This window comes from Apteryx rowi, unplaced genomic scaffold, assembly GCF_003343035.1.
Source record: "Apteryx rowi isolate R43461 unplaced genomic scaffold, aptRow1 scaffold_185, whole genome shotgun sequence".
Taxonomy (NCBI): Eukaryota; Metazoa; Chordata; class Aves; order Apterygiformes; family Apterygidae; genus Apteryx; species Apteryx rowi.
The window spans coordinates 1,352,473-1,366,560 of record NW_020448141.1 but is presented as its reverse complement, the minus strand read 5'-3'; the positions used below and the strand labels follow the sequence as shown (position 1 = coordinate 1,366,560).

Below are 14,088 nucleotides of genomic sequence, written 5' to 3'. Positions count from 1 at the left end.
AGAACAGAAACTCAAAAGCAGTGTTCACAGTGCAAGGTGAAGAACAGACTTGGGCCTGCTGAAACACATCCTCTGTATGCTTTCTACACCACATTGCCAGACTTAAAGCATTGGCAGCATAGGCAACAACTGGATTCTGGCTATCTGCTTGTGGGTCTCATATCCCAACCCCACATGGGTCATCCCTATCCCATCAGCGGTGTGAGCATAGGCCCCTTGAGGGGATTAAATCTGTTCAGCCCCTTCCGTTTCAGGCGCTCCATGATTCAGCCTGAAGCGGGCTAGCTTGGGGGCCTGAGACATGGTTGAATGGTGGACCTGCACTGATCTGACTCTGTAGATGTCTCCAGAAGGAATAAGCTTTGCAGGATGCAGCACAGTGCAGTGATTCCTAGGTCAGCTGTGAAAACAGAAGCAGTACAGCTGTGTTAGCTCGCTGCTTCTTGCTGCCTAACTCTTTGCAGGGCTAATTCACTTAGGGGAGAGCCACGCCAGTATGGCTATACTCTTCCTCTCACCATAACTACCCCCTTCAGATAACACCTGTGAGGCACAGAGAGACGGGCCCATGGAAAGGCAGAAAGCCTGTGGCAAACTGGGGAACTTAATCCAATCTGGTTAGGGACATAACCACTCAGGTAACCAGTTACTTTACTCAGCTTTCCTGGTAGTCAATACACCAGCTATGTTTTGAGTTTTTTTCGGAAAGTAAGTTTTCAATTAGCAGTATCTAACTGCATTACATGCTGCCCTGAAACATATTCTATGATATATGTGCATGTATATATACAATTATATACATGTGTGTATTTATACATGAGATGTTGAGCTAATTTTAAAATATGAACTTTTAGAGTTTGTGTTTCGCATTCGCATTCCTCAGATTGTCAACTTCCTCCAAGATCAGGATCTAAGTATTGGAAAGAGATCAGCATAGTATCCCAGATCTGCTGCGTTTGGTTGCTCCTATTGCCGCAGTTTACTTAGGATCAAAGTGCAAATATATTTTTGGTTAGCTGAGTATATTTTGATCCATATTTCATGATGTTCTTATATGTAGAATATTACAGAACTCTAAGCTCTTGAAAATTCAAGGCAGAGCTTTATGAAGATAGTATAATACCCTTTAGATTTAGGTAGTTTCTCTGGACACACGGTTAGAAACAAGTTTTGTTGCATACCAAATCATTTCTCTCAGCAAAGGTAACGATTTTCAGATTAATGGATACTTGCATGAGCATGGCTGCTAGTACATTAAAATGAACATTGACATATTTGTATGCCAGTTGGGCTATCATCAAAATGGTCTTTAATGTCTGGTCAAAAGAAAATATTTCAGTTTGAGGTGCCCAGGCTGTTTGTCCATGTAAAGCACAAACAAGGGATCCCATGTCCCCTGTAACTTCAGAATGAATGTAATCAATCAAAGGTTATGACCAAGGGCAAATTTAGACCAGTAGCAACTTCTGTAGTGGCAAACAAGCAAGTAGATGCTAATATTATTATGCTCTTATCTGAGATTTCTGAAATAATCAAGAAGAAAACATTATTCCTAATGTTTTTAGGGATTGATACAACAATCAGATCCATACAGATTTTGGAAACTCAGCAAAGCATTGACAGTCGCTATTGTAGTAAAAATCTACAGTGCAGGTAGGTAAATTGTTTTATTATGCTTTATTGTGGTGGGATAGGAGTACCATAAATGTGACAGGGCTACTTGATGGGCTCCTTCTCACAGCTTTCTGTAGTGTACATGAGCTTTTTCTACATTTTCACATTTTTTCCTTTTAAATTTAAAAGCAACTTCCATGTTTTTGCAAAGATGATATCTATATTAAAATCCTATGTGCATTAATGCCACCTTTTATCAGGTCTGGAAATTACAGCTATGTTATTCCCATTAACAAACACACGCCCACGAATGTGGAAATCTCCCTGGAAATCAAGTAAGTGCAATTAAAGATAATGCGTCCATAACAAGATGGTGATTCATTTTTTGATACTAATTCTTGCCTGATTTCTATTCTGATACTAAATGAAATCCATCTGTATTCAGAGGAGCGGGACAAATCTATGCAAAACTAAGTCCTTAACTTAGACCTCTGGGGAGATCCTTTGCTGAAACATAAGCCTAGTACTGCTTTCAGGGCAATGACAATTTCACCCATCAAGGCAGGTATTAAAATCCAGTAGTCTTAAGCTTTAATCTTGTAATTATTTGAATAGACATGTACTCCTGTATCAGCAGGACTGTTTTTTAGTGTAGAGAAATGTTATTAGGAACACGCATAAATAACTCCCAACAATGACATTTATAAGTGAGTAAAGTCTTTGGGGCAGGGACCGTCTTTTTGACTTGCTGAACCAAGCCCAGTAAAAGGGGATTCTTGTGCAGGAATACTAGCTCTGGTAATACAGAGAATTAGGATTTACACCAGGAATAAGCAGCAGACTTACCTCTCAGCAGAGGTGCTCTTCTGAAATAAAAGTCTAGCTCTGTTGTGTTCTCCCAGAAGTAACATATCCTTTCTTTTGGGGCTGTTCTCTGATAGAGGCCAGCGTTAGCCAGAAAAGCTGCTGAACGCTTTGCTCAATGACACTTGATAACTCCAGTCTGTCCAAGACAAGGCCTTATGAAGTTACAGATAGTCTTTAAGTCCAATCTATTGATCTTAAAAAGTACCACCTTGTAAACATCCTTCTTTAGACCCAAAGGTCTCAGTTAAGGACTTAGTTTTGCGTGGATTTGTCCTACTCCTCTGAACAGAGGTGAGAGGAGATATAACAGAACTCCTGAAGTACCTACTCATTTTCTGCAGCAACTGAAAATCTGCGTTTTAAACTTTATAAACTAGTGGTGAAGCCTTCCCGTGTAGGGAGTAATAGATTTTATTCAGAGTTTCACTGAAATAGTTGCTGAATTTATTGTGGATATTGGGTTATTTGGGGGGGAGGGGGAGTTTTCAATCTATACTTTTTCTATAACCTTTCACTTAACAAAAACTCGGACCCAAACATATCTGAGTTACTGCTGTGTCCAAGTACTAAGATAATACATCAAAAATATGGAAAACCTTTATGCCACTGAATAAAATCAAATGAAACCAACACACAATATTCACATCTGGTCTAGGACAGAAGATGTGGCATATATGAATACTTGTTTGCACGTGTACAGTGGCAAGTGTTAGTTATTTATATAGGCCCCTGTTTTAAGGCTTATTTGGGGTTTGTCTTCCATAAAATTGTCTGCTATTTTGTTTAGATGCCCAAATACCCTCTGGCATAGGCATGTTATGCCTATGTGTGACATAAGCCATGCAGCCCAAGCCTGTCATGACCATTGAGTTGTATAAAAAGTCATATATAATAGCATCTGGTATGAATAGGCTTAAGGTTTAAGGAAGTTAATATACATTTCTAGATTTATCTTAATGACTGTAAAAATCACCCAGATTTCCAAAAGCAAAACTTCCTCCATTCATGGAAGGGTATGGAGCAAGTTTAGAGGTTGGTGGCTCAGGTTTTTTTTCCTTCATATCAACCAATTAAATAATTTCCTCTCCTTTATTTCTCCATAATTAATATTTTGTTCCACTGTAAGGATTTTTTTCCCCCTATTATTTATATTGTATTATATATATGGTTATTTTATTTAAGAGCAGTGGAATAAATCCTTATTTTTTTCTCTTTGTTGAAGCACTACAGAACCATTAATTGTATTCCTCTGCAAAGTCACGTTTGGAAATTATTGCCCCTATTATGCTTTAAGCCGAAGCAGTGGGAAGGTTTTCCCAGAAACCACACAGGTAATATTTTTGCAGTAATACTCTGGCTTGTGGGAATCGTATTTGTATACTGTGTCCCACATGGCTGCTTTTTCATCTCTTCCATTAAAAGTAATTTGCAAAAGTGAAAAGAAAATTGAGCTTCGTGGAGGAAAAAGTGTTCAATTCTCTGACAGTTTTGGCCATTGGAGCCATACAGCACTGAAATAATTTGATTAGCTTTCTCCTTTCCCCTTGGCCTCCAGAATGATGTTTCCTTCTATTAGCTATCTCTGTTTTTCATAAAAGCATCAAAGTCTCATTGATAAGACATCATGATCCCTTGAATGTAGGTGCTCTTGACGCCAGTGGTGTTGTGTGGATGCGTTCTGGTATAGAGGGAGATCCAGAAGATGGAAAAGACTTGTTATAACATCTGGCTCCACTGAGTAGCCTCACAGAGCCATGATTATAAGAAATGAATGAATGAATCAATCAATCAAGAGATAGAAGACCCCAGGGAGAAGATCTCCATCTCCAAAGTGTGGAAAGGAGAGTAGCTGATGGCAGCTAGTCCCCTTGGCTGGGTCAACAGTGCGTTTATGGGCACTTGGGAAAAAGAAACAGCCCATTAGAAGCTGACTCATAAAATTATTAGCCACTAAATTTTGATCTTAGTTAAGGTGGTAGAAATCCAGGTATACTTCAAGTCTACCAGACATAACTGGCTTTGGCATGGCCATAATCAGATAGCTAGGATGTGACCTTTTGGTGTGGGTCAGTTTTCTGCTGCATTTTGTAAAAAAACATCTAGTGACTCTCTAAAGACCCTAGAAAAGATTTTTGAGTCTACTCACTCCTATAACTCATTACATCTCCAGAGATACTTAAGAAATGGGAGTACTTTTCGCCCAGGGCCTTAGAAGACAGAGTCCTCCAAATTCTCATCTATTGTACTGTTTCCATTGTTATCTTATGGGTAGCAAATTCCAGTTTTTAAGTCTTGGCTTCACTGAAAACAGTGGTAGTATTCCCATTTATTTCTGTGTGAACAGGAGTTTACCAGTAAAGCTCTGTAGAGAAAGTTATTCAGTGTAAAAGCAAGAATTATTTTCATGTCATTCTCTGAATTATCTTGATGGGAATAAAAGTTGTTAAAACATGTTAGCTTTTACCACTAAAAAGTTATTTAGAAACCTGATCTTGAAAACTGTAGATCATCTCCAGGGAAGTGATGAAGACTTTAAACTCCCTTCAAATTCTAGGGAAATAGAAGACTCTTTATGTTACCAGGTCCTCAGATTTGTCCACGTTGCTTGGAAATGTTTATTCTGGCCAAAAAAATTAGGAAAGACAGAAGCAAGGATGGTAGCATTAAGGATGGTAGCATTTCTGAACAAACTGTTCAGAAGGAGGACCCTACATGAAATTGGAAGTCCTTTCACCAACTTTAAATTGTTGGTCTATGGTACCATACAGAGTATGTTCTTAGTTGGTTTTAAATTACTTTTTTTGGTGCTTTGTCAGTTTAGAGCGGTTGGGATACCTGCATCCTTACGCAGACTTTAAATAAACTTTCCAATTACCTTTGCAAAAAGTTATAGGCGTGTCTGCAACAGCTGCAAAAAACCACCAGGCTCAAGTAAATGAAGTTCTCCAAATTTTGACCAGTCTACTGTAATTCCAACACTCCTTGAAATTACATCAGACCCAGAGAGTTTGCCCATGCAGAAATATCCCTGAAGCTTACTGCCAAAGCTGGCCGAAGAGATTTCATGTGTCAGCCTGAAATCTGCATCAAAAGTCTAAAGCCAGCTAGCTTCCAGCAGCAGTGAGTATTCGGGTTTGACCTGACTCAGAATAGAAACACTGCCTGGTTGGAGAATTTTTTTCATGAGGATTTTCCTGAGGACTGGAAGGCTTATCCCCTACCAAAGGGCAGGACAGCAATCATTTGGACTCTGGGCAATTCTCACATAAGTTGTGTCATGTAAGCCTATCATCTCCAACACAGAGAATATGTCAGAAAGTGGAGTGAGGAAAGAAAGAGAAAGGAGTTGAGACATTAGGAACTGATGAAATAAAAAATATCCTAGGAGTACCAGAATGGATCATTAGAAAAAAAAGAAGATGAGGGTTGAATTTTATTCAGTGTAGGATAAAAATTACAGATACGAAATATATTATTTCATTTGTACATTGCAGGACACTGCAATCAAAAGTAAAATGAAATCTTCCCAGCATCTCTTTTTGAAATATTGAGTGAAGGTGAAGACGCTGCTCATATCTTTCGAACATATAGAGAAACTTTCACTGCCTTCTGAACAGGACTAATGTTGCTACTTCTAAATCAGCAGAATTGCCATTTCCCTTTATTACAGCTTTCAGGCCACCTGGCACAGCAGTGACAACTCCTATTGGCTGTACAATTTGCTTTGAAGACTAGAGAGGGAGTTCAGTTATTCAGAGCCAGCTGAGAGCCGCTGGGAGCCAGATGTCTGTCAGTTCCTGTTCAGAGCTGATCAGAGCAAAACCACATTTGCAAGGTTTAAAGTCAGCACTTTGTCTTTAAATGCTCCAACTAGCTCTCAGGTCTTGTTATCATAATTATCGAATGCACTGCATTTGTCAATGAAATGTTTCCACAGCCTATCTTTCTCTCCAACTGAATGTGAAATAAGGTTATCAAATCTCTTTCTCTCTCATTTATTATCTAGGGATATCAGCATATTTGGATTCTCCCTGTAGCTAGGTTGTATGACAGCGCATACTATTTCCGTGTAGCTGCACCGGTAAGCTTTTTTCAAATGGGAACACAGCAAAAGACAAAGAACATCTGAGCTGAGAGAAGATCCTATATTAATCTCCTTTATTTTTCTTCTGCAGGATCTTGCAGACTGCTCAACAGATCCTTATTACGCTGGAATGTTTTTTACTGATTACTACTTCTATTTTTATCGACAGTGTAAATAAAATGTTGCCAATCATTCTGTTTTTTGGAGAAATAACAATGAAACTCTTGGTATGAAAAAGAGACTCGTGTATTTCTTTGGATTTTTTTAAAACCTTTTGCTGAGTTATATGTCATTTTCTAGTTTGTTTTAATCTTAACTTAAAAAAAGGAGAAAAATAAAGCATTTGACCATGACCATAGCTCTGCACTTCCAGAAACTGCTTTAAAAGGACATGATGCAGTGGAGTACCTGATGTGTAAGGAAATAATTACGTTGTTGTGAAATTACAAGATATGGTAAATATAACAAAAAGAAATATGTAGGAGCTCTACTGAGCTGGGATACACTCCAGTCTTCAGAAGATGGTAATAAAATGTCATTTGCAGTCAAGAGGCCTGCTTCAGTCCTGCAGGTATTTCTCTTAGTATCGGTTGCCTTTATTTATTTATTTATATATATATATTTTTCCTGAATACAAAAACAAAACAAAACAAAAACTTTGAGAGAGAGAAATGTAGCACAGTGCAAATGTGCTCTAAAATAAGTGCTGTAAGTTAGGGAATAGTGGTTTGATTCCTCAGTGCATGTAAGTATTTCCATTTCAGAAAGCAGTACCATCGTTACCATTACGACTGTGCAATTTAACGATGCTGCTGTTTGAATGAGATGTGTTTCAGCTACCTTTTTTTAATTGTACAGCAGGAATGAACCATTTGCTCCTAATATCAGGTTATTTTTTCTTGGTGTTTGTGATTTGTGTTAGTGTGATGGATGAAAATAAATAGTTGAGAAGAATAATGTCTTGCCTGCACAGCTTTCTAAGATGGATGTGGATACACACTTGCATGGAGAAATCTTTCTGTTTGTGCTTAGGAAATATATTTATAAGGTAAAGTTGTTTGCATGAAATTTCATATTAGTTGCTCAGACAGAAGGAATACAGATATAATAATCAAGTATGAATTGTGCGTTGGGTGTGCCTAGAACAATCATTTGTTCTGTGTAGAGAAAGGAAGTAAATGCAATGGAGAGACTGTAGGCTTTTAAAGATTTTTAATGTAAAAGTTACATGTGAACAACATTACTCTGAATGAAATTATTTAGCAGTCAGAGGAAAAAAATGTCTCTAAAAATGAGCTGACCAGTCTTAGTAAACACCAATATGTCTTAATTGTATATTTATTGCCTGATGACACGATGGGAGAGTTTAATTTGTTTCTGTGCCTTCATTTGGCACTTCTTTTCTCACTATTGCTGGATTCTATTAAGTGTGACCTTCTCACTGAATTTTTGAGATGCATATGCTCCAATTAGGGTTAACTGCAATGTCCTTGGCTTTGTTTGGTTTGCCTTAAATGACTCACTACTTTGACTTCACCTTAAACTGCCTTTTTTCGCTTGGAAAGTATTTATAATAGAGATGACATATTCTGTAATATCCCAGAGACTAAGTGGACTTGGAACTATGGATCCAAAAGATCAGAAGAAGTTTTTGCCTTTAGATTTCTGTGGTAAATGCCTGAGGGTGATTCCTAAAAAGTTTCACCCAGTCACAGATGATAATGCACATGCATTTTGGAAAAAAGACTGTACATTTCTAGACCCACCTGCTTTTCATCACATGTTGTTCTGGGTTGAAATACTCTTCCTATGGCTGAGAGCAGTGCAGTAGGAGAATATAAGCTCCCAGTATTTAATGTCATCAAAACTCTTCCTAAGATTAGAATCTGGCCTGAGATGCATGTGGGAGAGCAAATAGTTTCTTTGTGAAAAAGCTCACAGTGATTTTATTAGAAATTAATTTGCCAGTTTAAGAATTTTCAACCCGTTCTTTACTCCTGGCATATGTTTTTGGTGAGGCACTCTTGAAGATTTGATTCAGATTTAAGATGACAAGTTGCTGTACAAAGACTGTGTTCTAACATGTCCATGGTAACAAAAATCCACCTCAGCCTGTTCCTGAAGTCAGGCAAGAGCTAGGAAAAAACTGGCAAAATGAAATACTTGGCATTGAAAGAACTGTGATAAGTAGTCTTCAGGCTCCTGACAAAATCTGAGAGTCACAATGAGCTGAAAGACTTTTAAAATGGGAGGGCATATTTACAGTAGTGTTTTGATCATTTTAAATAGGGATCGCATTATCCCTATCCTATTACCCCTTATTAAAAGGGACTTCTGTCCCTTCTTGATGTGAATTATATTGTAGCAGGGGTACCACTGAATGAGTCAGTGGATCAGTGAGGCCAGGAGAAAATAGCAGCAGTGTAACTGAACCCTGAGCATCCCCGAACATGCTGTATTTTTCCATCCAGAAATGTTGTCCTGTTGGAAAAGAAAAGCTTTGCTGTTCCCTGGGATTTCTGTATGACCAACAGCTACCACACAACAGTCACTGGGCATGTATAGTTTGAGCACTTACACCAGGTCCATAAGTGCAAGAGAAGATACCCAGTGTACATGCCTATACTTCCTATTCATAGTACTTCCTACTCCCTGTTCAGCCTATGCTTGCGTTATGGCTCCTTTGGCTGCTGGTCATCTGTGAAATCCCAGGAGATGTAAGTCTCCTTCCACCTGGATAATGTTTTCAGAATAGTTTGAATTTGTGTGCTGGCCATCTGTAAAGTGCATATTCAGAGGGTTCAACAAACCCAAGAGTCTTGCCTAAATACAGAGGTTGATGTCTGGATTTTCATCCATTTTGGTATGATTTGGTATGATCTAGGAATGATTCTCACTCCCGTATCTGCTAAGCCTTCACTTTCCTGCGTCCAGAGAGGTGGAATTCATCTTGACACCACCGAACCTGTGATATGCTGCCTCTGGCAATCCTTCCTTATGTGTGAGTTGGTCTTGTTATCCCTTGAAGAAAGCAACATTGAACTATGACTGTCCATAGGAGAATACCCTGGGGAAGATATGGCCAGCAGCATTTTTCTTCCTGAACAACTAAAGGAAGTAAAGATTGATTTTCTTCTGAATGAAAAACATTGTTCTTAAAGATTTCAAGCATTTCAGCTGTTTTTCTGCCTTTTCTGTGTGTTCAGTGATAAGGTTACACTTTTTAACAGTGGTCATTACAACGTAATTTGAAAAAGTGTTGTGATATGGAATAATGCATTATTAACGTTTTACATACATTGTACCTGGAATGGGAAACCCTCTTCCCTTACCTCTTTTTAGCACAATTCCAGACATTGCTGAAGTATTTTCTCCTAACTTGAAAGGGAACTGAGCAAACTTCCACTCTAGGTGATACAGCCAGCCATTAATTGCAGGAGGCAGAGCACCCTAGGGCCAGAATAGGGCAATTTGGTATGATCTCATCTGCATTACAAGCCATGTTTTTCATATCAAGAACATGATATGACAGTTCACATTTTTATTGACTGTGACATAAATTATTTAGCTTTGGTTTCAGTCAGTTTGATCTAGTGGTGATGGCAGCATTTTAATTGCAGACGGAGCAAGCACCTTAGGACACATGAAAGCCATATACTCTAAGAAGAGGCTGTAAGAGGGAAATCCTGTACAGGCACCCCATGAAAACCAAGCACAAGGCAAAACCACAGAATGAGTGATTTTGGGGTATGACTCCACAGCTGGCATAGCTGAGGCAACTGCATTACCTTCAGGCACAACCCGAGCTGAAGCTGCATACAGCTGTGAGCAAAGGAGCGTTCTGCTTTCTGGCTGCAGCTCAGTTCAAATAAAACAGCTATCTCTTTCATTCAGAAGAGGCCTGATAAGTAATAAATAGGATATTTCTGTTGATCTAGTCAGATGATGTGAGCCTGCTGTGAGAAGTTAGAGATCCAAAATCAGAGTTTGAAGTCCTGCACTGCACAGGTCTGAAGGCAGACCTAGAGGTGAGCTTTTGATAAAGTCCTGCTTATTTGCATTTTTCTAGGATCATAGCTTGCTTTCTGTAATCAGAAAAATACTTGCACTACAGTTGTTAACAGGTTAAGTCCTACCCACAGTGTGGTAATTTGCTCACTCGGGAGTCATTCATTTCTTAGGTTACAAATCTATTGCATAGATGGAACCTGAGACAATCTAATTGAAAAAAAATGAATACCTGATTTATGTTGTGTTTACTTTTTCTCTCCTTGTTGAACTGAGTGTTAGAACAGCTTAAAAATAGATCAGTTCATTGTAGGTATAGAAGCTAGTGTTTCAACATACACAGAAAAGTCATGATTTAGAAACTAGTTGCAGTGCTTTAAGACTATAATATGCTGCTTTATATGAAGACATGGCTCTTATAAAGTGACATTACAGTAGACTTAAAAGCATTGGACACAAACGATGGAAACTGTCATTACAGGAATCTTACACTGATCTTACCTTCATCTTGGAATAATTGTACTTAATGTTCCAGCTAAACAAAGAAACTAAATTTCCTACAGATTTGTGTTCTATATCCCTGACACTCCACCACTGCCGAAACCTCAGCCCCTCTTCTGCCTTCCATGGATCCTCCATCCAAGAAGTGTTTACTTCCTCTCACTTCTCCTACCTGCCTGACAAGGCAAAAAGCAGGACCAGCTCTCATTTGAGCTATTCTCATATTGACTGGGAAGCTGGCTGCTTCCTCACAAAGGGAATTTCCACCTCCCTTTGAAAATATTGAATTGTGCTTGTCTTTGTATGTGGGCCACTAATCTGGGTCTTTTTCTCTACTCAGCTTCAGATTTTCGTGAATCTTGTAGAAATGTTATATAGTTGAGTCTCTATCAAAGTTGATTATAATTGCTGAATGCATTAAAAATTATTTGTAGGCAGAACAGCCAAGTTGATCGTATAAGCTTGAAAAATTAAAGTTCTGTTTAAAACCAAGATTTGGTTCATTCCAGACAAATGATAATCTTGAGTGATGTATCTTAGATTTCACAGGGAAGATGGTGCTTTTTCAGACAAGTTGTTTGGGACGTTCTAGTTTGTAGGTCTGGAGCTTTGGATGACATCTTCGAAACTAAAGAGTTTTGGATTCAGTCTTGCTCCTCTATAGACATGGGGCCAGTCATGTAGCCTTTATGCCTTGAATCTTCATTGGTAATACTGAGCTGATAGTATTTTCCCTTCTTGAAGGGATAGAGGGAACTTGTCCAAGTCAGAATAGGTTAAAACAAGAAAAATTAATGGACTCTAAGTACTTCAGGCAGCCTGACTTCCTCATAAATGTAGTCTCCTCTCCCCCACTCCAACTTCCCCTAACAGCATGTTTTCTGTCAAAATTGCACATGAATGTTTTCAGCCCAAGTACGAGTCCTGTATTCAAAATAATAGGTTTCACACTGGCAATCCTGACCCAATTTTAACCTTAGTTGCTATGGCACTAGCACAGGCTGGGCGGTCAGCACAGGCAGAGCAATGTGGCGATGGTACATAAGTCTTTTGTTTCTCCTTGGCTTGGATCCAGGGAGCTTGTTTCCTCTCTTCTCCCTTTACTCTGCAGCAGCTGGCGACAGCTTACATCTGCAGGCGAGGAGCAACAGCGAGGGTGTAGCCTCTGCTGGGTCTCCAGGTTGGTCCCCCAGATGAGCCATCTTTGCTGGGCTTCTTCCAGTCACTCAGCACAGTTCCCCTTCAGACCACAGCTCTGTTCCTTTGGTTACATACCCAAATACTGGAGAAGCCTTCACCTTCTTGCTGCTCTTGGGCTTTGAGCAGGCTGACTCTCCTCTTACTTGACTAGCTGTTTTCCAGCCATCCTGTGTCCTGCTTTGCTCCTTCCAAAGAAGGAACTTGTTACAATACTTTTAAAGGATAAGATTTAAAGTAGGTCATCTTCTTAGTAAAGGGGAAGGAAGGAAACTGACTTTTATGAACAGGATTTAAAAAAAACCCTCATTTTGTTAAAGGCAATGCTTTAATTTCTTGTTGATGTTAAATATATTGCAATTGCATGCACACAGTAATATAAGCACAGGATTTGCAAATTTGAGTTTAATGTTAATTTAGCTTGCAGAGATACTCTGTGGGGTAATCAGTGTTTTGAATTTTTCATTCAATCTTAATGTTACACTTTCCTTTCCACAACATAATCTAAACCACAGACCAGCTGGCTGTGTTGATTAAAATCCTCTTCCTGCTTTTTATTAATCTTCATGGTTCTGTCCTAGAATTATGAAGTGGTCATAGTCTATCAGAAAAGAAATTTGTTGGAGCAAAATGCAGTATTTACAAATCGAGATTTCTGCCTAAAGCATATTGCTGATTCCTAAAATAAGCTGCATCCTGAATGCCTCGTCACGTCCACACAGCCTTACACAAGTTTGGAACAAAGTTCTTCAACTTACTTAGCAAGAATTTTTTTTTGTATTTGGCTGACCTATTTCGTCAGTGAAAACCTAGATTAAGAGAATGTCATTATGGGATAGGCCAGAGACTGAGCATTTTTGTTGTCAATAGGCCTAATCCTGCCTTTCTTGGTCAGGTTTATTCAGGCAAGCTCTTCATTTGGACTCTCATTGCCTTTAACTTGCTGGCAGAAGGAGGTCAGGGTGTTGCTGTAAAGGAAAGTACCTGTCTGGGTGTCAGAAGTTCCTCAGGATGCACAGCAAAGGGACAGTAGCTGTTCTCGGATGGAAGGTGATGAAGCAGCAGGAAGGATGCTTTAACTCCCCAAATTTATCCCAAGGCTGCTGGGGTACAGACTCTGTCCTGCTTGATCTGAAGTTCCTTACACACAGGCCATTTGTCCAGGCTGAATGAGATTCACCCCAAACAAGTAACATTTTTGAGTTCACTGCACTGCGAACATGGTGTGTGTGTGTGTGTGTGTGTGTGTGTGTGTGTGTGTGTTTTTTTAAAAAGATTTGCTCATGATGAACTGACTTTATAACTAGTTTGATGTGATGATTAGGCAATCACTTTAGCATGTATTTTTTTCAATTCTCTCTTGTTAACAAAATGAGGCAGTATCTGAATATAATTTATCTTTTCCTGATTTTTCACAAAGGCTGTTTAGGACCTCAGATCTGCTTGCTGAGACATTTGGATCTCTTTGGACCTAGGTATTGTTCATATGGTTATATCCTGTATTTATGTCACCTATACTTTGGCCGAGATGAGTACCATCTCCTAAGGATGGTGCTCAGTGAAAATATTATGTAAATATACAGATTTACATATAGGCTTTAGCTGCACTCTTTTCTTCCCTACTGTTTATTGCTGGTGGGGACTGTATCAATACATACATTTGGGGTGAGGATAGGGGCAGAGTCAGCACAAAATGATGATGAATGCTTGTGATTGCTGCCACAGTATAAATAATAATGCATACTAATACCTGGGAATTTTGCTACTGGGAGTCAAGTCTGACCTTAAACTTTACTCTTTTATCTCCATAGTGACAC

General features: G+C 39.0%; 1 protein-coding gene across 1 annotated transcript in view; it reads left to right on the top strand.

Moving 5' to 3' along the window:
• MYRFL (myelin regulatory factor like) overlaps positions 1-6,743 on the top strand; it is a 45,432-nt gene extending 38,689 nt beyond the window's left edge. The window contains exons 21-25 of the mRNA XM_026061792.1: positions 1,566-1,653; positions 1,875-1,949; positions 3,704-3,812; positions 6,488-6,562; positions 6,657-6,743. Of these exons, the coding sequence (XP_025917577.1) occupies positions 1,566-1,653; positions 1,875-1,949; positions 3,704-3,812; positions 6,488-6,562; positions 6,657-6,743 (434 nt within the window). The remainder of the gene's footprint in view (positions 1-1,565; positions 1,654-1,874; positions 1,950-3,703; positions 3,813-6,487; positions 6,563-6,656) is intronic.
• The last annotated feature ends 7,345 nt before the right edge of the window (positions 6,744-14,088 follow it).